Raw genomic sequence first — 21,990 nt, 5'->3', positions numbered from 1 at the left:
TTTGTCGCCCATTATCATTATTTATTTGGCATAATTGTATTCATATATGCATATTACATACAAGAAAAGGTAATAACATTTAAACGACGGAACATAAGGTAAATATTCCATTGAAATCGAGCGCTGTTGCAAGCATGAAAGGAATTTCAAAATGAAAAGTAATGTAACACAAAGCATGTTACCCAAGTACGAGCGACACGGTCTCTTCTTCTTTCCTATTTGTTTCCTCGCCTACGAAAACCGGTATGGGCGACAAAAGGAGTCCTCGTCTGAATACACACATACCTGGCTCATGACGTTTACACAGCTTTGCGTGTTTACACAGAAATTTGTAAACTGTTTTCGCCACGCATTCACAATAATCGAACTATCTGTAGGTCAGCTAAGCACAACTTGGTAAAAACGGTTCTAGACATTTTTAATTGCTTATACTGATAGTTGTTAACGTTTTTCTTTACGAAACCTCACAATATTGACCGAATTCTCTCCATTATGACCAATATGTTGCAAACAATTACATTCTTTTCCAATAATTCAGTATATAATATATAAATTTTGGTAGAAGCTTAAAAGTAAAAATGAATTGCACCAAATTTTCAGTTTTACGTATGAAGACATTTGACGCACTTTATCAGTTAGGTCATCATCATAGTCAGCCCACTGCGAAATCATGCGAATTAAACTTTAAAGCACACAATAACCCATTTATGGTTTTGCGGACATACCGGCATGAAGCTACACAAAAGCCAAGCTCTCTGAAATTTTTCTTTTAAAATTCCTGCATACGCATACTCATGCATATACTTATGTATACATTAGCTCGGGTCGAATATTTTCTACAAAATGTTTTTCTATATATTCTATAAAAATTTCCGTTTTTTTGGTTCTCTGTAAATCAAACTGCTCTAATATACATATACATGTTTATTAGGGTGGGTAAAAAAACGAATGTTTTTTCGCTTGGTACTCTGAAATATAGGTTGATAGACACTTCTAAAAAGTCTTTCCAAGCCTGAGCTCTAAATTGTAATGGGAAGGCTCTCCGCCTTGCAGTTTTCTAATTTTTTTTATTTATAGACAGAAAAATTCATATCTCGCTTCCAACTACTTGAAAAAATATTTATTTGAATGGTCTACAAAGGCATTGTATTTTTATTGAGTTATAAAATTCAAAAGAAAACAACAAAGTTGCCTGAAAATAGTGAAACTTCAACCATTAATATCTTTTTAACGGTTTGGTTTACGAAAAAATCATGAGAGACCGTTTTGTAGAGCATTAATTTACCAACAAAATATATGAAAGGAAATATTTTCTCAAGTAGTTGGAAGCGAGATTTGAATTTTTCTATCTAATAATGAGAAAAAAAATTGTAAGCTCATAACTTGGAGAGACTTTTTTAGAGGTGTCTATCAACCAATTTTTCAGAGTACCAAGCGAAAAATATCATTCGTTTTTGTTTTACCCACCTTAATGTTTATGACACAAAATCAAACTTGTCTTCGACTGTGACTAGAGAGAGGGTATTTCGTTTTCTTTTAAACCAATTTCATTGCACAAGCAAGCAAAATTGAGTCAAAGTTAATAAGCGGCGGCCAAACCCATCACCCATCTTGCGGACAGTCAGTTTTCGAAACGAGCGCGACAAAAGCGGTAGAAATCGTGTTGGTTCTCGATTTTGTTGCGGGTTTTTTCTTTATCACATTTAATTGGCGTTAAAGTTTAACTCCACAAAAAAAAAAATTTTTAATAAAAAAAGAAACATAATAAACATAACTGAAGGTATTTAGTATATACTTGAAATTTAAGTGTTTTGAGATGTTACTTTCGGTTGTTTTAATTTTGTTTATAATAATTCGATGAAAATAACTCTTAACTAAATAGTGCTTAGCGCTAGAAATTGGTATGCGTGAATATATTGAATATATATGCTGATGGGCATGTATTTCGTATACTTATTCATAGAATGTGTATAAGTAACTAATATTCGTTACATATAGATATGTATATAAATACATAAGTGGACTCTTTGTATGCGCAAATACTAACATAAGTACTTATTCGTGTTATGCTGCGATTGTTATTTTAGCCACTGCGCCACGCAATCACCTGCTAACGACGGCGCATGCGCAACGCTTCAATGAAGCTGGTGATGTACATACAAGTATGTAGATAGCCACAACATTACAATTTTTCTTGAGTTATTGGACTTCCTCATAGTAGTTTTTTGCATTTATGACCACTCAAATTGAACCAAAAACTTTTATTAGCACCGAAAATGTCCATTGTATTTTTTGCGTGCGTTTTACGTATTAGTACATTTCAATATTTGTTTTCAATATTTTTCACGTCATTCAGCGTGACTACCGCCTTAACCAGGTTACCAATCAAGATATTATAATTCCGGTTTTATAAGCATAAATGTGATTTGTTTTGTTAACACTGCTCTGAATAAGAAATATAGTTCATAAATATCTGTATAAATTTGCATTTATCGAAATATATCATCTTGGTAAATTAAATTATTTAGCTCGAAATGTAGTTAAATGTGGTATGTAATTTGTATGTGCACGATTCGTGTCAACTTAAAAATATTTTACAACGTCGATCACGTTTTTCCATTCTCCGATAAAAAGTTAGCAATTTATTTGCTTAGGTATATATGTATAGGTTTTAGAAGCCGTAAGTTAGATGAAGGTTAAACAACACTGCAATTTCCTAAAATCTGGCACAATAAGAACTAGGTAGCTTAGAGGAAGGTAATGTCAGGAATACTACAAATAAGATCTATATTATGATTTAAGTAATAGAGATACACTACACATTTAGTGTAGACCAAAGTTCGAGGAGTGGAAATCAGAATCGCTACCTTTGACTTAATTTACGGAATACTTGATTATTTTATTTTAGAGTGGTTTTCCCCTACTAACTAAAGAAGCATTGTTCGAAAAATTTCTGCCGACAAGAAGCAGATTTATAAAAGTATATATTGTAATTATAACAGCTAACATATGTAAACTATATAACATATAGTACAAAAACTATACAAGTTTCTTAATTTTTTATCTGAAGAATTACAAGGGTCTCCCGTTGAAGCATACGAAACTCTAAAATAATATGAAATTGTGTTCTCTTAGTAATGGACGACTGTTGCAATTTGCTGTGAGTTCCTCGCGTTTCGTGTTTTTGTTCTTAATTTACAACATTTGAAACTTGTATATGTTGTCTTATGTGGTTTTTCCATATTCTACTTACATACTCACTTTTATATAAAAGAATCTCTTTCACTTTTTATTCAATTGATTATTCATCGTACAATCTGTATGCAGTGTGTGGATCTTTGTTGCTTTTATTGCTACAAGTACACGCAGAACTTAGGAGACAATCAAGAATATCGCAATTAATTTCAATTTATTTAGTAACAGCTTGACCGACTGCAAACGGTTTTCGAACCAGTTTTGTTACATATCATCACGCATTAGGATGGTTCACTGTTCTCGAAAGATGAAATTCAATGTACATATAAAAAGACCATATAAATTAAGTAGTTTTAAAACTACTTGTAAAAAACTTTTAAGTTTTAAAACTACTTAATTTGTAAATCATACTTGCTTAACTACTTTTTTATTTGTTTTATTGTTGAAACATTTGTTGTTGGTTGAAAAGGTAGAAGTATATTGAAAACGTATGACATAATTTTAAATACTTGGATACCTTTATTACCATGAAATTTACAGCGAACTTAAAAACCGATTTTTTAATCCGATTTAAAATTTTTCAAATCTAATTGTGTTCAGCACTATGGCCTACCTTGCCCCCTAATGACAACACCAACTTTCATTGAAATCGTTGAAATAGTTTAGAAGACATATAACCATATAGAGGGTTAAGAGTCTATATAATAATTGGATAACTTTGATATTCTATAATTTTCTTTTTATAGAATTATTTGAAAAGCTTTATGAAGGCCAGTTATTCCGGGATCATTGACCTTTTTTTTTCTATCATAACCTAATCCTCTCAGTTCAAAGGTATTGCTCAACTAAAATGCAATGTCGAGCCTCTGAATAAATTGTTTAGAGTAACTTAAATTTTCGTCATTCGGTTAGGTCGATTTCAACAACTTTAACATATTGCCTCAGATATATGTATATACATATTTAATCGGCGATTATTGTTGGTGCAGATTAAAATGCATTGAATGTTGTCTGTTGAAGGACGGGTAATGTTGATCAAAGGAATAGCGAATAATCAACAGCATTGAAGTGCTCTGATGCGAAAACTCTGATGTTTAGTCACTAAAGCTAATCTCATGTAACATCGGACTACCCTATTTTATATACTTTCATTTATGCATTAATATTACTTGCACAGAAATATATTTATATGACTTGACCATACATGTATATATTTAAATTATGTATTTCCCAAGTGTTTCAATACGCGAAGAGTGCTAATTGCCTTTTTCTGAACCAATTCAATCGATATTTGTGTGCGCAAACGTATGCATATACATATTATATTGTATATTGAATATATATGTGTTAATACAAATTGAGAGAGTTTCTGCGGATATCCTAGCGGACACGAAGGTAGTTGAGTACATTGTGGGAAAGGAAGTACGAATTATGCTTATTTTAATACATACGTCCCATTTCAGTTATCGATTTCAAATGCTTCTGTGACCATTTCCACTATAACCACATTTACCTAATAATAATAATTGCTTCATATTGCGAAAATAAATAACTAAACTCTGCAATAATAAACTATGACAAGCCCAGGATGAGTCCGCGATTAGTCCCAAAGGATGCTGTTTGTTTGAGACCTATGAGAGACTAATTGTATACTAATATTGTACGGTAAAGCCTACATAAAAGGTATAATCGTAAAAATCGTTCCAAAGGGAAATTTTTTGTAGGTATATGATAGCATTGAAGTGAAATGTAAACGAAGATTCAAATAATTTATCTCTGGCTTTAGGTATAGTCGTTTTGGAAAGATATTGGAGCCTAAATAATTCACAACTGTATAAATGTACATAAACATGTATATTTTAGCATTCTTGCAATTCTCTTGTATTGTAAATATGTACATATATATATAGCTCCATACAAACTGTGACAAACAGTAGGAAGTTCACATTTGTACAATCAATCATGAGTAGATCATGTCAATAAAGCTATTACATTTCAAGACGGAATTTCATCGGCAGAAATTGTTGCTTTGTAAGTTTGTATGTATATATACTCGTACATATGTATTAAAAGATAAATCCCAATCAACTTCTTTCTGAACAAGACAAACTTAGTTGCTTCTAATTATTTCATATAACTAATTCTAAAATGTAGCCGTGCTTAGTTAATTTAAAAAAATGGAGACCTATAATTTTCTATTCTCTAAGATTTTCGATGAAATTCGAATTATGTATATATTTTCAAGCATATTTAAATATACCAATTTGTGTGAGATGGTGAGGGAGGTTTTTGTTGAAAACAGTAATTTTCGTCACATTTATATAAGATATGCAGATGTTCCGAATCTTTATTTTTCCTATAGATATTACAGTTATAATTATTTGTATTTTGGGTTTATTGTTGTTTCAATATCATGGCATGGCCGAAAAGGAAGCCTGAATGTAAAAAAAAACGAGAAAAACGTTTAACTTCGGTTGCTCCGAAACTGGAATACACTTCACAAATACAAAGGTTTCCACAAAAAACTTGATTTCTGATCGGTCAATTTGATGATATGACAGCTATATGTTATAGTGATCTGATCTGAACAATTTCTTCGAGGATTGTAGCACTGCCTTGGTCAATAATATAATATATGGCAAAAGTCATGAAAATATCTCGCCAAATAAAAAAAATTTCCAGTAGCGACATGAGTTTGATCGTTGAGTTTGTATGGCAGCTATATGCTATAGTGGTCAGATATCGCCAGTTCCAACAAATGAGCAGCTTCTTGAGGAGAAAAAGACGTATGTTTCAGATTGATATCTTAAAAACTGTAAAACTAGTGCGCGTATATACAGACAGACGAACGGACATAGCTGAAGTGACCCATCGACTTCTATTTATATATTTTATAGGGTCTCTGGCGTTGCCTTTTGGTTGTTACAAACTTCGTGGCAAATTTAATATACTATTCTGTTAAGGGTATAATAACAAAAAATTTCAAACGCCTAAACTTTGGACAAACTTCTCTCCCCATAAATGAAAACCCAACTCCAACTAATTGATTTCATGAGAAGTTTTTTCATGAGAGTAATACGCTCAAAAGTTTTACATTGCGCTGAAGGCGGACCGTTATAAAAGAAAAAACATACTACTACTAACAATTAAATTTTATAGCTACTAAGTGAACTTTTCCTGAATATCGAAAGATTGTCTTTCCTTCCGTCTGTACGTGCGTGGGTGTGGTCCCGCCCTCTAAATGGTTTAATGTACATGTCTTCCAAACCGCTAAAGCTATATCAACTAAACTTGCTGAGAAGAAGTAACACCTCTTTAAGCTTTGTGAATATGAGTAAAATCAGATAATAACCACGCCCACTCCCCATATAACGGTTATGTTGAAAACCACTAAAATTTCGATAACTCTCTGAATAAATGAGCCACAAGCATTAAATTTCACAACCAAAATAGTAAGGAAGGGCTTTATAGGAGCAGTGAAACTATTATATCGATCTCGCACTAATTTGGTGGGCAAAGTTACCCAAATATAGCTATTAGACACTGTGAAAACGGGAAAAATCGAATGACAACGACGCCTACTTCTTATTTAACAAACTTTTAAATTTCACCCAATCTTGCACTTTATATATTTATATCAATAAAGTTATCAGAATAAAACTGCACAAACTCCCTTAATGTTAATTTAGAAATGAGGTTAATTATTGTTGCCTACAACGCACTGAACAATTCAAGAAACAGAGTTGGTTTGAATACCAAATCCTAAGATTATGGTTTAAAAATCATATATCCAAGTTCTTAAAATGTATTTTAAATAAACCGTTATATAGAAAATATAATAATATGTAAGAGTAATAGAAATAATGTTATTAATTACCAAATTATCAAACAATCACATAACAAGATTGTTACTGCATGCAACTAAGTGAGTAAATGCCACAGTTAACCTTGCTTATTTCGAATATACATAAATCGTCTTCGCAGTAAAATTGGCAGTCTCACGAAACCAATTTAGATAATGTTTTAAAGTTCTGCAAAGGATGGCGATTGCCTCTCCGTAGTACACTGCCTTGTAAAAAGTTACCGTTCGAAGAATAGATCAAGAACCTGTACCGCATTCTAATAAGATAGTACTGAACTATTTCGATTTATTCCAGGATATTAAAACACCTATAAATCAAAGGCCAAAGTTTTTATTTAAAACTTTTATTTACAAATGGCTTCTTTTTACATAAGTACCGGAAATAAGCTGATACTTACACTCTTAGTCATCGCTTCCATTGCGTGCTCAGCGACAGCAAAAACAGGTAATCATTTGTAATGAAATACCTTTGGTTTATGTTTATACATACAAAGTTACAATTTTATTTAATCAATTGAAATTTAATACGATTTTTTTTCGCTAACCAAAACTGAATGCAGGACCAACCCATGGTAAATTGGTGGTGTGTTATATTTCAACGTGGGCAGTTTACCGGCCGGGTAATGGCGCATATGCGATCGATAACTTTGATCCAAACCTGTGCACACATGTAATTTATGCTTTTGCTGGCCTTGATATCACACAGTCGGCCATTAAATCTTTGGGTAAATATAACTTCTTTTATTGTTGCTAACAAAATATTTCCATGTCATAAGCAATTCCATTTTCGCCCTGCAGATCCATGGCAAGACTTAAAGGAAGATTACGGTAAGGGTGGTTATGAACACTTGACGGGTTTCAAAATCACACATCCGCATTTGAAGGTCAGTTTGGCTATTGGTGGATGGAATGAGGGTTCGAAAAATTACTCATTACTAGTAGCCGATCCGGAACAGCGTCGTCGCTTTGTGAAACAAGTCACCACATTCATACGTAAATATAATTTCGATGGTCTCGACCTGGATTGGGAATATCCAACGCAGCGTGGTGGCCGCCCACAAGATCGTGAAAATTTTGTACTACTTACAAAAGAATTGAGAGACGAGTTCGATAATTATGGTTTATTGTTGACGTCAGCAATCGGAGCGGCCAAGAATGTTATTGATCAAGCATATGATGTGCGTCAAATCTCACGATACCTCGATTATTTACATATTATGTGTTATGATTATCATGGCAGTTGGGATAAGCAAGTTGGCTATAATGCACCGCTCAGAGCGCCCGAAGGTGATGTACTTAGCGTGGTGAGTAAGAGTATTGCTTTTAGCACAAATCTATATACCATGCATATGGTATACTCACACAAAAAGCTTTCAATTGCAGGAGTTTACAATTGATTATCTGCTGAAATTGGGTGCACCTCCAAATAAAATTGTGATAGGCTTACCCTTTTATGGTCGCACCTTTAGAACACCGCGAAACGGTAATGCAGGCGATGTTACGGACGGCACCGCTTTTCAAGGTCCCTTTACACGTGAGGATGGATTCCTTGGTTACAATGAAATCTGCAACATTCTAAGCAACAAAACTTCAGGCTGGACCACAACTTGGGATGCGAAAACATCCCAAATGTTAGCACGCTCCGAACGTGATGTTTTCAGTGGTCTAGTGCAAGTAGTCACATACGATAGCGCTCGCTCAATTGCAAATAAAGTCAAGTTTGCTGTCGAGAAAAAACTTGCTGGTACGATGATATGGTCCATAGACACTGATGATTTCCGCGGCAGCTGTGCGCCTGAGGATGACATCTATGCGGATTACAAGTATCTACAAAGCAATGGGCATCCAATTATGCCGAAGCGCGTCAATTCAAACTATCCGTTATTGCGTACTATTAATGAAGCCACCACACTGGCATTGGACGAAGTGGAGCAAACTATAGAAGATAATGAGATTCCACATGGCAGCATAGAAGACCGAAAGAACAGCAACGCATCTGGAAAAGTATTGTTGCACACAAGTCTTCTTTACCTCATTGCATTTGTACTTTTCACATATCAGTTAGTATTATAAAGTTTTAATTAAGACTTTTTTTTTGTACTTACTAAGCATTGAGATCTTATTCTACTTTTGGGTTATTCATTTTTTTTTTCTGTTATGTCATGGCTAGTTAAACATGCTTAAATACATATTATAAATAGGTGTACTTAAAAAATTCCTAAAGTACTTAATATATAAAATGTTTGATAATTAGCTTTAGTTTTGAAATAATTGTAAAAAGTCGCTAGAAGTAGTAAATTAAACATTTATATACATTTTAATAAAGTAAAACGAAAATGAGAAAATATTGTTCTTTATAGAACTGAGGCTCAAATATATCTTTTGTGGCTCATCGTAGCTAAGTTTTTAATACATATGTACATCCATAAGTACTTTTTAAAATTATGAATATTCACGGTTTGTGGCCCATTATTTAAAATTGTTGTAGCATGTGCACTTAAATGAAACTATAAAAGCCTAACTTAACTGAACTAAAAAAGCTTAAACTGATATTCATTAATTTTTCTGAACGAGTTTTATTATTATTGTCAATACCTTTAATCTTGAAAAAACAGATTTTCTTGAAGACAAGTTTTCTCTAAAAAACAAAACTAGTGGTTGACCCAGTCTTTAGTACTTTGACTATCTTACTGTTGTACCCCATTGGATCTTTATATACATTTTTTCAACAAAACCTTTGCATGTATTTTATGTATAACTTTTTTATTATAATCAGAACTTAATAACTTAAGCAGCTTGGAAACTACTATATTTGTCATTACTTTTAAGGGGTTATAAACACTTATGAATTTCAAAAAATAATTTTTTTTTTTGCATATACATACATCTATCGAATGTACATAAATTTACAAGTTAATCCGACACATAGTTTTGTAAGAATATTTTAAGTTAATGTAAACAGCTTACAAAACATTAAACATGTTTTACTCGAAGTGATGTTTTCAGAGTCGGTGAGCAAAATTTCTTTAAAACCGTTCGGTACGCCGGCTTAAAATTTTCACAAGACACAAATTCAAATTTTGTCTGGTCCTTCGATCATATATACATATTACGTCATAAGAATAAATTTTGTTTTGTTTTTGAAGTCAAACATCTTTTTTCGGAGGTTCTCCTGGAACACGGCTACGAAAACTAAGGAATCAAAATTTTTAAAAAATAAATTTATTTATTAAATAAATATACTCTTTAAAAAAAATTAATAACACGTTTTTTCTGACTGGCAAGTGGTAACGAGTTATATCCAGTTGCAAGACTGAAAAACCCGTTTTTTCACCCGTCACATTGAATATTACTAACATCTACTACATAAATAATGGTCTCATGTGGATGTTCACTTGGTTCTTCCTTTTCAGTGCTCATATTTGGTATTAGTAAAAGTAAAACCAGAAAACCCGTTAAGTTCGATTGATCCGAAGCTTTAATATCCTTCACAAATACAAACATTCCTTACAAGATCTTTGATTGGTCAGTTTGTATGTCAGCTATCTGCCATAGTGACTCGATCTGAACAATTTTTTCGAAGACTTGATCGTTGCCTTGGACAATAACCCATGTCAAATTTGTTGAAGATATCTCCTCAAATGAAGTAGTGGTCCGATATCGGCCGTTCGGACAAATGAGCAGCTTCTTGTCGAGAAAAGGACGGGTGTAAACCCTCCAAAACTGAGGGTCTCGCATATACCATATACACACAGACAGACGGGCGGTTGGGTATGGCTAAATCGACTCAACTCGTCACGCTGATCATTTATACAAACACTTTATAGGGTCTCTGACTTTTTCGTTTGGGTGTTACAAACATCGTAACAAACTTAATATACCCTATTCAGGGTATAAAAATAGTAGTGTTTTATTTTTGAAAATTACAAAACTTGCGTAAAAGATATGTATATATATGTAACTCACGAACCAATTAACCGACAATTGTTAAACTTAGAGACGTATCTTAAGAAGGAAAAGTGTAACTAAAACAGAATATATAATTCTTGTAGAGTCATCTCATGTAAATACGAAATTTCAGCCAACCTAGTATAAGTATATTAGTTGCATAACAACAAGGGGAACGCCAATCTCAAAAGTTGGATCGAATTGAAAAGCAAAATTTGATAATATTTTAATCTTTAAAAGATTTGCAATAATAGATCGATTGAACAAAACTATGAATTTTAGGGAATCTGCTTTAAAATTGTTCTACTTACTTTTAAGAATCATACTAACTTATACGAGTATAATACATGCATATAAAAATTTACTCAGAGCGGTTTCTAAAAAGTAAGGTATATACATATAAACATAATCAATTTATTAATTTCTCCCGGATTTTAAATAAAATTTTGTATATTTCGCATTGATTTATTTGGATTTTTATTTCTTGTTAATGTATTTCTTAGACATACTCTCAGCAGTATATTTTCCTTTAGCTATAGTATATATAATATGTATAACAAATTCAAATGCTAACAGTCTACATATGTACATACATTTAATTATATGCATTTAACTACATACTTACAGTAATTGTAATTCATTACAAACAACAATTAATAATTAGAATCAAAAAGCTTCATACTTCGATATTTAGTATTTATCATATGTTAATTTTATGTATGTGTGTATAATTTATATATGCACCGGCATTTATTATTCATGAATACAGCTTCTTGTAGTAAAACTTAAACTTATAGATCACCTTAAGCAAATTAACAAATTAATCTTAAAATTAACAATTAATTTATATAAACATATAAAAGGGATATATTTGCTCAAACTAAACCGAACCAACACGTTTACATATGTATATAAGTATGGTCTTATTTATTTATATTATATTTATATATTATGAATACCATTTTTAACATTATATATGTATGTATGTAAGTGTGTAAGTGTGTAAGTGTCCTGTCTGTATATTTTAATTCAGTAAAACCTTGTGAACACAACTAATACGTACGTACACAAATATATATAACTTTGTATATTGTCTATGCATAACACTAAATTATTATCAATTATATGCGATACATACTTAACCCTTACAACAAATGCATACATATGTACATATGTATCTTTATATTATATATTGTGTATGCGTAAAATCAGTTCTGTAAGTTTTATTAATTTAATATATGTATGTAGACACCGAAGATACTTCTTGAAACACATATCTAGTAGATGAATTTGTTTATGGGATAAATAATAAATTTGTATATAAATATATGTATATGTGGCTTCGCGAACTTATATAAAATCGTACATAAATAGGTATGTACATATATACACGTATATAGTCATTAAGCTTTAAATATATATGCGAGTATAGATATTTCGAAAATCAAAAATGAAATAAATATAGAAATGTTTTGTAGCTGATATATAATTATTATGTATAGTATATGTATGTGTGCCCTACACATTTAAATAAGTTTAGATATGAACATTTGAGTCCTTAAAACAATTATCTTCATGTGACCAGTTTAACACTGGATCGTTAGGAGCTGATGGATGGCAGAAGTGATCATGAAATGGACGCCAATAACAAACGGGAGCATTAAAAAAAAATGTTACATTTGGAAGTGCTCGTGTTCAAAAAAAAAAATTGAAATTAATGTTTTTTCATATAGCAGTTAAACGAAATGAGAGAATCTGAATGTGTGTTTTCTGGAAAATCCTCAGGGAATTTTTATTAAAATACATATTTACTGACTTCTTAATCACCTAAGTGTCGTTGTCCCGTGTTAACAGGAATTACCATTTTAAATACAAAAATTGCCTTTTTAAACATGAATTCAAAATTTTCCTAACCACGATGCGAAAACAGAAAATACTCTTCCTTGGCAATTATTTTTAATAATTACATTTCTTATTGTTAAGTAAAGAAACCCCGTTCTTATAATAGATTTTAGTTTTTATCGTACATGGACTGCTCTTCATACAGTAAATAATGAATAATTTTAGAGATATAAACCAAATGAGTTCCAAAATTGGAATGTATGTATGGTTTACGATAGAGCATTCTCTGAAGTATATACCATATAATAGCCATGACCTTTTGTTCTCACAAAATCGACAAAGTCTTTTCAACTTTCAGACCTAATGTTATTATTCATAAACTTTTCCTAAACCTCGTTTTATACGAAAACTTCTTCTCACAAGCATTTCCGTTCGTTATTGCCACATCCACCGCCACCTAAACCTGGCCCCTTATTCCAGTCTCGTTCATTTGGCAGCACATTTACTTCTATGCGATCACGTGTTTTAATGCCATGTTTCGCTTTTGTTTTGCCAGCCGAAAGATTTGTTGGACGCTGTGGCTGTGGTTTGTTAATGCGCGTGTTTTGTTGTTGTGCGGTGAATTGACAAGGCAGCGTCGGTTGTGGATTGTCGTTAATCACCTCGTAGTGTGCCTCTGAAGAGAGTATCAGATCGTGTATGTCTTTTGTGGAGCGTCGATGTGCTTCCAAACTTTGTGATTCCGAAGAATATGGAAACTTGGCTACGAAGTTGGGCAACGGTGCACCAGTTGTGCGTGGTTGCAGAACGTTCTCACTGCCATCATTAATCGGTATGATTTTACTTTCAAAATTAGTTTGACCAAACTTATTGCTGCACGGTGTGGCCGGCGATAAGTCGGTGCATTCAGTCTGAGCTTCGGACTCTACGGAACACATGCTTTGGCGTGAAATTTCCTTTTGCATTTGGTTAATTGGTGTAACATTGCCACTAATGTCTTTCGTATTGTGTGTATTCAAATTTTCCTCGTAGTCATTGCTACGCGTCTGTGGAAATGGAAGGCGACTGCGTATTGAATTTTCTCGCTGACCAAAACGTTGTGCTAGATAATCCTCATTAGTACTGCTACTATTTTGACTGCAATTGCTATTCTGATGCTGATGATGATGGGTAGTCTGATGCGCCTCATCATAGTAGTTATCGTTTTTTAGAGACATATTGCAACAACTGCTAACATCAGCAAAGTACACTTCTGACTCGGCGGGATCACCGGTACCATGCATATCTGCTGCTATCACAAGTGCGTCAGACTCTCCTGTGGAAATGGACTGGGTCACAGCGCCTACCTCACTATTCGACTGGAAACCATTGTTTTCAATTCCACAATTACGACGCAGAGTTGCTCTGGTACTGACACGTGTGGACGTTCGACTTCCTGGTGTAGCCATATTCATCTCTTCGTTACACAAACTGGCATTGATTTCCTCCATGCATTCATTATCATCAAGTGTTGACTCCGAAACCTCATTAGCACAGCTTGTGTCATTATTAGAAATAGCCTGTTGCATGGCAAGTCTTGGAGCTGGCTGAGGATTTGCATTACCAATGATGTTGGCCTTGGCATTGTTGTCGTTTCGTTTTTTAACCTTCCGTGTGGGCAAAGTATTGGAGAAGCGATCTCGCATGTTGCAACCGTCACTTTCTGAGGGGGTATTCTCATAATCGCCACCACCAGTCTTTGACTTCATGGTATCTTCACCACCGCTGCCACTACCACCACCTGCACCTCCGGTCGTGCGACGTTTTGCCAAATTACGACGCATACTGGCGGATGGACAGCAATTGTTGCCATTATTAAGTGGATGTGGTTGCTGTTCCAAAAAAACTGAACGATGATTTAGGCAAGGCATGCGCTGTTCAGTCGGCTCACCAACGATATTTTCAGCGGACATATTGCTATTACTGTGATTAATATTGTTGGTAATAGCTATATTATTGCTACACAAGTTCGGTTGTATGTATTGATAGTATCCACGTCGAGCAGGACTATTGGGATCACTGTACGGCGGTGGTGGACCCCAAACTCCGTAAGGTAACGCACCACCAACAACATTAAAAGCAGGAGCCGTTGTGTTATGTGCCACGTCTGTTGCAGTATCAGATTCATTCATCATATTCTCAACGGGCGCATTATTTGTGAAACCGTACTGTGAATCCGGACTTGACGGTGTTTGACGAAATTGCCTTGTATTGGGCACGGGAGAATTTCTTTGCCAAGGCATACGCGGCCAACTCCAACCAGTCGTACGGCTACGTGCCCCTGAAGCACCGCCATGGCCGCGGCATGTCGTTCCTGAATTGCCCATATGCAAATCATCGCCTCCCGGATTTGGTGAGTAAAAGTTGCCAGGCGGTTGTCCTGTCCAGAATCGTGGTTCACCGTTGTCATCCCAAGGATATGCCGTTGCTGGGAGCGGTACTTGACGGTGCAGATGACATTGTTCACAACAGCGACAAACCGGACCGCGACCACCGCCCATAGCGGCCATATTTGGCGGCGGACCTTGCTGGCTGGTATATAATGAGCGGCAACGCAACTCCAATTGCTCCCAATACATCTTTTTACGCTCATGACTGCACATAAAAATTATAGAATAGTTTCATAACAAACGAAAATAGATGAATTTTCAAACTACTAACCTGAGTAGCTGATAGACGAGCATACAGCTAAATACAGCAACCAAGACACCTGCTACAGAAAGCCCAAATATAGCGCGTAGGCAAGAGTAGAGAGAGCCATGCACTACTCCACAATCAGACAGCGAATCAAATACTAGGCGAACACCTTCTAGTGATAAAAGGGACAAGCACTTGAATTAATGTTGCGTGAGCAATTGACAATATAAGAACGATGCTTTACCTTTGTCCACACGATCCACTTGGGATTCAATCAAATCAGAATAACAAGTGCAAGTTCGTGTCTTTTGTGCGTATTCGCACTCACGCAGAGCCTGCAAACGACTCATGTGTAGAACGGTTGTTGTGACAGTCACAAGCGCACATGTCAATGCGGATATTAGTCCACAAACACCGGAAAGTTTAATCTGAGAGGAAATATTTGCATTTAATGGTTAGTTAATAAGTTAAAGCTACTGATTTTCATTAGATATATGGTATGTGACCATGTGTAAATTAAATACCCACACTAGAATTATGATAACAATATGAATAAGGACTTAAGTTATATTATATATTGTTACATAATAAATTACATGGTTCATGTTTTTCAAACACGAGAACAAAAATAGATTATACCAAATTTCCCCGTTGTAGCGGTTTCTAGTATTTTACTAACAAATAACGAAGCCGAGCAAGCTAGGGATTTGATATTGGTTAAGAACGGCGCCAAAACTTAAAAAAGCATTTTCTACTTATACAACCTTTTTCAATAACATTTTTAACGTAGTTAAACTACAGTCAAACTAATAAACTTTAGAAATACATAAATATAGACGTAGGGCTAAAAGTATGGCCTAGCTTTGATCTCAACATCCAATCGACACAATAACGCTTTATTATATTGTTCATTCATTGTTTTACCACGTTCGAGGTAGTTGATAAAAGTAGTTCCATATGAATATCGAAACAACTGGCCAAAACCTTGCCGACCGACTGCAACTTTGTCTAAGATAACGATAAACTTTGGTTGAATATATATATATTTTTGTCAAGCCAAAGATCTTTTAACCAAGGTAGTTAAAAGTATAAGTAAAGTAACAAAACGAATTTTTTGAGACAAATGAGTAGCTTCGCGGAGAGAAAAGGACGTGTGCAAATTTCAAATCAATATCTCACAAATTCAGGTGCTAATTAGAGTATAAATATACAGGCGGAGAGACAGACGGACTATTGTAGTGTATCCGAAGTTTACTTTTCGGATTTACAAACATCTTGGTAAACTTAATTTACCTGTTAGGGGATATAAAAACTAGATCAACATCTGTGAAAGCAGTTAGATAGGTACATAGTATGTAAATGTTTGAGCGTCTTACCAAATAACTGTATCGATTCCGCCGGCGCGCCAAACTTATTATGCAGATACCAGTTAGGATTAACTAAAATGAAAAAATTTTGATATTTGCCTATATATTACAATTAAATATATAATTGAATTACCATTGTTGCTGGCACAAAAGTGGGTACCGTTTCAAAGTTTCCGACAGTAATAGTGTACGAGTGCAATAGGAAGTAAACACCCAGAAATAAAATGCCTAGCAGGCACGAAAAGCCGCCGCAGATGAGGCACCATACAACGTATTTCTTTATACCCGGACCATGACGATGAGTACCTATATAAAAATGACAACAACAAAAATTAAAGTAACAAAATTTACAAATTAAAATTAAAGTAAAACTAAAACATTGAATAATATATAAATACAATTGATCTAACCCAACGTAGGCGCGGGGGCAATATTGCGTAGTGGGTCAGGCTGTGGTATCCAACCACAAGGCGGCGGCACACTATACTGTACAAACTGCATTACAGGATAACCGTGCATACTGCTACTTAGCTTTAGCTTTGGTATGTAACACGCCGAACACTAAAGGAATTTATGCAACTTAAATTCTTTTTTACTTTTTGGTTGCTGCTGCCATATAAAGCAAAGGACGCAGCTTGAAGCACCTGTGCAAATTTACATTTATTCACGTAATTAATTTTAAACACATGAATAACTCGTCGATTTCTTTAGTATAAAGATTTTCAACTAACTAAAATTTAACTTTTTCGCATATTTTTTTTGTCACGAACACAGCATTTACATTCACAACGAAATGAACCCGTTTAAATATTTTGGAAGCCAAAAAAAATGTTTGTGTAAAATTTCTTTGGCTCCAATTTTTAGTATCTATACACAATTTTAATGAGTATCGTAGCGAATATCCTTTCGCAGTTTCAACTATCCGCTGCCATACTTCTCCTTTAACGTTCTGCCCACATACTGAATGTCTAAACCTAACCGAGTTGGCGCAAATACAGTGAAAGCTTTCTTCGTTAGCAAAACAAAAAGCTTTCCTCTGTCAGACACTTGTTCGTTGTGTCCTGTGCTTTGGACCACGCGTCACATCCTTCCTTAATGTACACTTGAGGAATTTTCTCTTAACGCTTTCGCTAATATTCATAAACAAATATGTTTACGTTGTCTGTCTGTACACAAATGCCTGGCGGGAAATCGAGCAGGCAGCGTCTAATGAATTTACGGAAGTGATAAATGAAAAGATGCAAAAAAGCTATCAAACATACATAATGATAATAAAATGAGGTATTATGGCATAATTTATCGTAGCGTGAAAACTACATTACATGAACATGAATAACGTGAAGTCAGTCTCTTGAGAATTGTGAACATCTTTTAGAGGCTATTTATTATTACAAACGGATAAAGCATCCTAAGTTTCAAATAAATATTAATTGTTTTTCTTCCCAAAGAGAAAACTTTATATAATTCATATTAACACTATACCACTCAATTGTCAAAATTTTCCTGCAAGATACAAGAATATGTTTTAAGCGCATGTGCAGATCAGTAGAGTCAATACATTGAATTGACATGTGGACACATTCACAAATATATGTACACAAACAGCTAATTAAGCGTAATGCCTACAGGAATTGCAACTGATAGACAACTTTATCACTTTTACTCAGCAGGGGTTGATGCTCTTCTTTTTAATTGGATTGGAGATGAAGGCAAATCACGAAGCGAAATAAAAGAGCGTTTAGATGCTGTATCCGATGTTCTTCTTCGATGACGATCGACATATACTTGTGTTCCGAAAATGGCTAACATAGTATCACAAGTCCATGAAGAAGACAAATACTCTCCTTTCGAGCAAAAGGTTCATAGATTTCTTGGACTATCGAGTTGTTTTTATATTGTTATTGGCCAGCATATTTATCGGAGGAGAAGGCTGGTCAGCAGACTTGCTGAAGTATACATACCTATATATATTAAAATGTGACAACCTAAACGAATGTTACCAATTCATGTAACTGATTGAACATTTTATTGTTCGTATTTTCTAATATATACATATATATATATGTATATACATATATACATATATATATACTTGTATCTTAATAAGAGTTTTTAAATTGTGCCTCAAATTTGCATTCAAGAAGCCATACATGAAATTAACGGTAAGCGACTAGCGGTAAGCGAAACTGAAAACTGAAATAAACATTTTGTAAAATATATTCTTTTACCCACCATTTCCTGTTATTGTTGCATGACGCAATCGAGGAGGAGGTGGTGGGCGTGGAGGCAGTGGTGGCCGCTGATCATCAATAGAGTCGTGGCCAGCTTTGCTATCACCATCGCTGTAGATTTCTATACGGCTAGAATTGTAATGGCAGTCACAGCTTTGATCAGCGGCCAGTGCTGAATTCTGGTCTTGCATATGGCACCAAGAGTTTCTGAAATGCTCGTATAAGATAAAAAAATATAAATTTATAAAAATTTAAAAATATCATTACATCTCGTTATTAGTGTGCTTGCAAGCACCACTCGTTTTTTTCTTCTTCTTAATCATAGTACTATTGTTGTCCGACTCACTGACTGTGATCTCATCAGCACCTAGCATGGCTTCCAGCTGACATTGCTTCTGGTTTTTCAATGGTGATGGATTATCTAAAACATCTGTGTCCAAATTGTCATCGCTCGCAGCCGTTTTAGTATGCATAGTAGCGGCTTCGCTGGCGGTCCCCCGCAGCCTTTCCGCACCACAAGTACATTCCAAATCACAATCGCAGCTGATATTTAACTGGGAGTTATGCAGCACATTCAAAGGTTTCTCCTCCGTACTCGCTTGCAGTTGCAGTGTTTGGTACGAGTGATTCAGTAGTGATTGCTCCGATTGCGCTTTGGTGGGTGGCTGCGTGTTGCGTTCGCGTTCGCAATCAGCGTCATCATTTGATTGACAATGCACTTGCACTACAATTTTACTGGAGTCCTCCTCATTTTGCCTCTGGCCGATCGTAGCCGTGGAAGCCGTTATATTTTGCTGTTGATATTGTCTTTGATTCCACAATTGTTGTTGTTGCTGCTGGGCACCGCAAGAACAATGACAATGACAGGTGACTTCCGGCAGTCCAGTCAGTTGTTGCGCGTGTAAAAATTGTGCCTGTTGTTGTTGTTGCTGTTGCGATCGATGCGCATGCCCACCGATGTGATAGTAATATGGCGGATACTGTATGTAATGGTACTGATGCTGTTGCGTGCCTACTGAGGATGCGCTATTTTCTGTCAAGCTGCCACTGGAAAGGTGATGATTAGTTGCATTTACGAAATTCGACGGGTAAGAATGACTGGTGGACGCATGTTGTCGCAACTCCAAATCCAATTCATCGACTGGTCGATGTTGTTGGTTCACTGAGTTTGTATTTAAGTTATTTGAAGCCATGTTTTGTACTATACGTGATTTTGGTTATCATACTCGTATCCAATAATTGACGACATAACGCGGCAATTCAATTGATAAATCTAAAAGAAGCGCATTTATGTATTCACCATATAATTTTCATAAGAACACAAAGTCACAATTCGTACATATGCACTTATGTACGAGTATATATACGTAATTATAATTTCATTACACTCCTGCACTCAATACTCCAATTCTAAAATGTTTGTTGATCTTACGTTGCTCTGCTACTAGCATGCTCCCACACGGTTGTTTGCGTCCATTGTGACATTAAACCGGTTTGACCCTTTCATTAAAACCACATTTTACTGGCTTTCGAACGTATTCCCAAGTCGTAACAATGACTCTATGGGAGCAGCCGTGACGAACCAGGCACGCACAAGTATTACTGAAGTTGAACTCTTGCGAGAAATTCCACGATTATGCCAGGTGCAACGGTGCAAGCACTCATACAATACCCAATTGCACAACTTTTGTAAAAAAATTAATGAAATTCCACTCCAATTATGATAAATATTAACAAAGAAAAGCGTAACTTCCACTTGAAATGTAATTACTTTGCCAAACACCGTCACATAATATGAGCCTTGCTCACCGACAACCCAAAGTAGACTGGCTACTCAGTAGATCTGTTGATACTCGCCATACATACAAGCATATGTAGTCTGTAGGGAGCATAATAAGAAGTTAGAAGACAGAGCGCTCCTACTTGTTTTCATTGACTTCTTTGTACAACTCTTACTCTCGCTGCTCTTAGGCATCTCTTCATTGCGTTCAAGCAACCAATTGTTTGACTATCTTCAAATACATGGTGCGTTTACTTTGCTTTCTGTCTGCTTAGCATCGTGGCAACTGCGGTGATTTTTCTTCCTCTTTTAATGAGCACCTAAAGGTACCTGGACAATGAGAGAGGTAGTTCAGAAATTGCTTACTGTGCAACATTGAATGCATCAAAGGTATGCAGGTATGAATGAGCATGCACAACAACAATAAATTTGGACTTTACAATATGATCTTACGGTGGAAACGTAAAATCAAACCAATTTGATTATGAAAATGGAAAACCCTACTAGCTATGAACTAATGTTTCAGTTACTGCCTAGCCCTCACCACTTTCATCGTAATCCCAGTGAAGATTTAGATGTATGTATATTCATACATATATATATATATAGTTACATACTTAAATTATTATGCACCTACCATTTAAGTAAATTCGGTTGATCAATTATTTTCTATTTACGACGAATTAACTTCTAATCTATATAGACCGATTATAATTACTCATATTTAAAATATTCTGAATTAAAAACAAATTAATTTTTCGATAGATTCTAAAAACCTTTAAAAATAAGATACTAAAATCGATATTTCAAATAGTTTTTATGTTACTGCCCTCTGTGTAGACGCTCAATTCAATCAACTCCATCAGCCTATCTTTAAACTTAAAATATGTAAAAATATACCCTTAAAATTTTAAAATAATTGATATCTTTTAAACGAGAACTTTCCAACTGTATTTTTGAAACTTAGTAGAATGAATAGTTGAAAATATATTGGTATTTTTTCTTTTTAATTTGTCATTCTTCCTGACTTGACCGACGAAGCTATTTGATCGAGGTTATAAAAGAAAGAAGTAGCCTCTTCCCATTTGC

The 21,990-nt window shown here is 34.7% G+C and overlaps 2 protein-coding genes across 5 annotated transcripts; one reads left to right on the top strand and one right to left on the bottom strand.

The window, feature by feature from the left end:
• Positions 1-1,600: 1,600 nt before the first annotated feature.
• Cht2 (Chitinase 2) lies at positions 1,601-9,431 on the top strand. The gene is made up of 5 exons (XM_036372163.2): positions 1,601-1,780; positions 7,353-7,502; positions 7,618-7,782; positions 7,856-8,361; positions 8,441-9,431. The coding sequence occupies exons 2-5, from the start codon at positions 7,412-7,414 to the stop codon at positions 9,128-9,130; spliced, it is 1,452 nt and encodes a 483-aa protein (XP_036228056.1). The 5' UTR covers positions 1,601-1,780; positions 7,353-7,411; the 3' UTR covers positions 9,131-9,431.
• A 2,018-nt stretch (positions 9,432-11,449) lies between these two features.
• Positions 11,450-20,964, bottom strand: LOC118682743 (uncharacterized). Of its 4 annotated transcripts, none has more exons than XM_070110884.1 (8): positions 20,461-20,964; positions 19,389-20,394; positions 19,123-19,328; positions 17,024-17,196; positions 16,900-16,962; positions 15,768-15,951; positions 15,548-15,695; positions 11,450-15,481 (listed from the first exon to the last, which is right to left on the bottom strand). In XM_070110884.1, the coding sequence occupies exons 2-8, from the start codon at positions 20,312-20,314 to the stop codon at positions 13,264-13,266; spliced, it is 3,918 nt and encodes a 1,305-aa protein (XP_069966985.1). In that variant the 5' UTR covers positions 20,315-20,394; positions 20,461-20,964; the 3' UTR covers positions 11,450-13,263. The 4 variants fall into 4 exon arrangements, with proteins under 4 accessions (XP_069966985.1, XP_036228050.2, XP_069966984.1 ...); XM_036372157.2 differs by having other exon boundaries at positions 20,554-20,964; XM_070110883.1 differs by having other exon boundaries at positions 19,389-20,964.
• Between the last annotated feature and the right edge of the window lie 1,026 nt (positions 20,965-21,990).

Source organism: Bactrocera oleae, chromosome 6 (assembly GCF_042242935.1).
Source record: "Bactrocera oleae isolate idBacOlea1 chromosome 6, idBacOlea1, whole genome shotgun sequence".
Lineage (NCBI taxonomy): Eukaryota > Metazoa > Arthropoda > Insecta > Diptera > Tephritidae > Bactrocera > Bactrocera oleae.
Note: the sequence above shows the minus strand (reverse complement) of the source record. Positions and strands in the feature narration are given on the sequence as shown.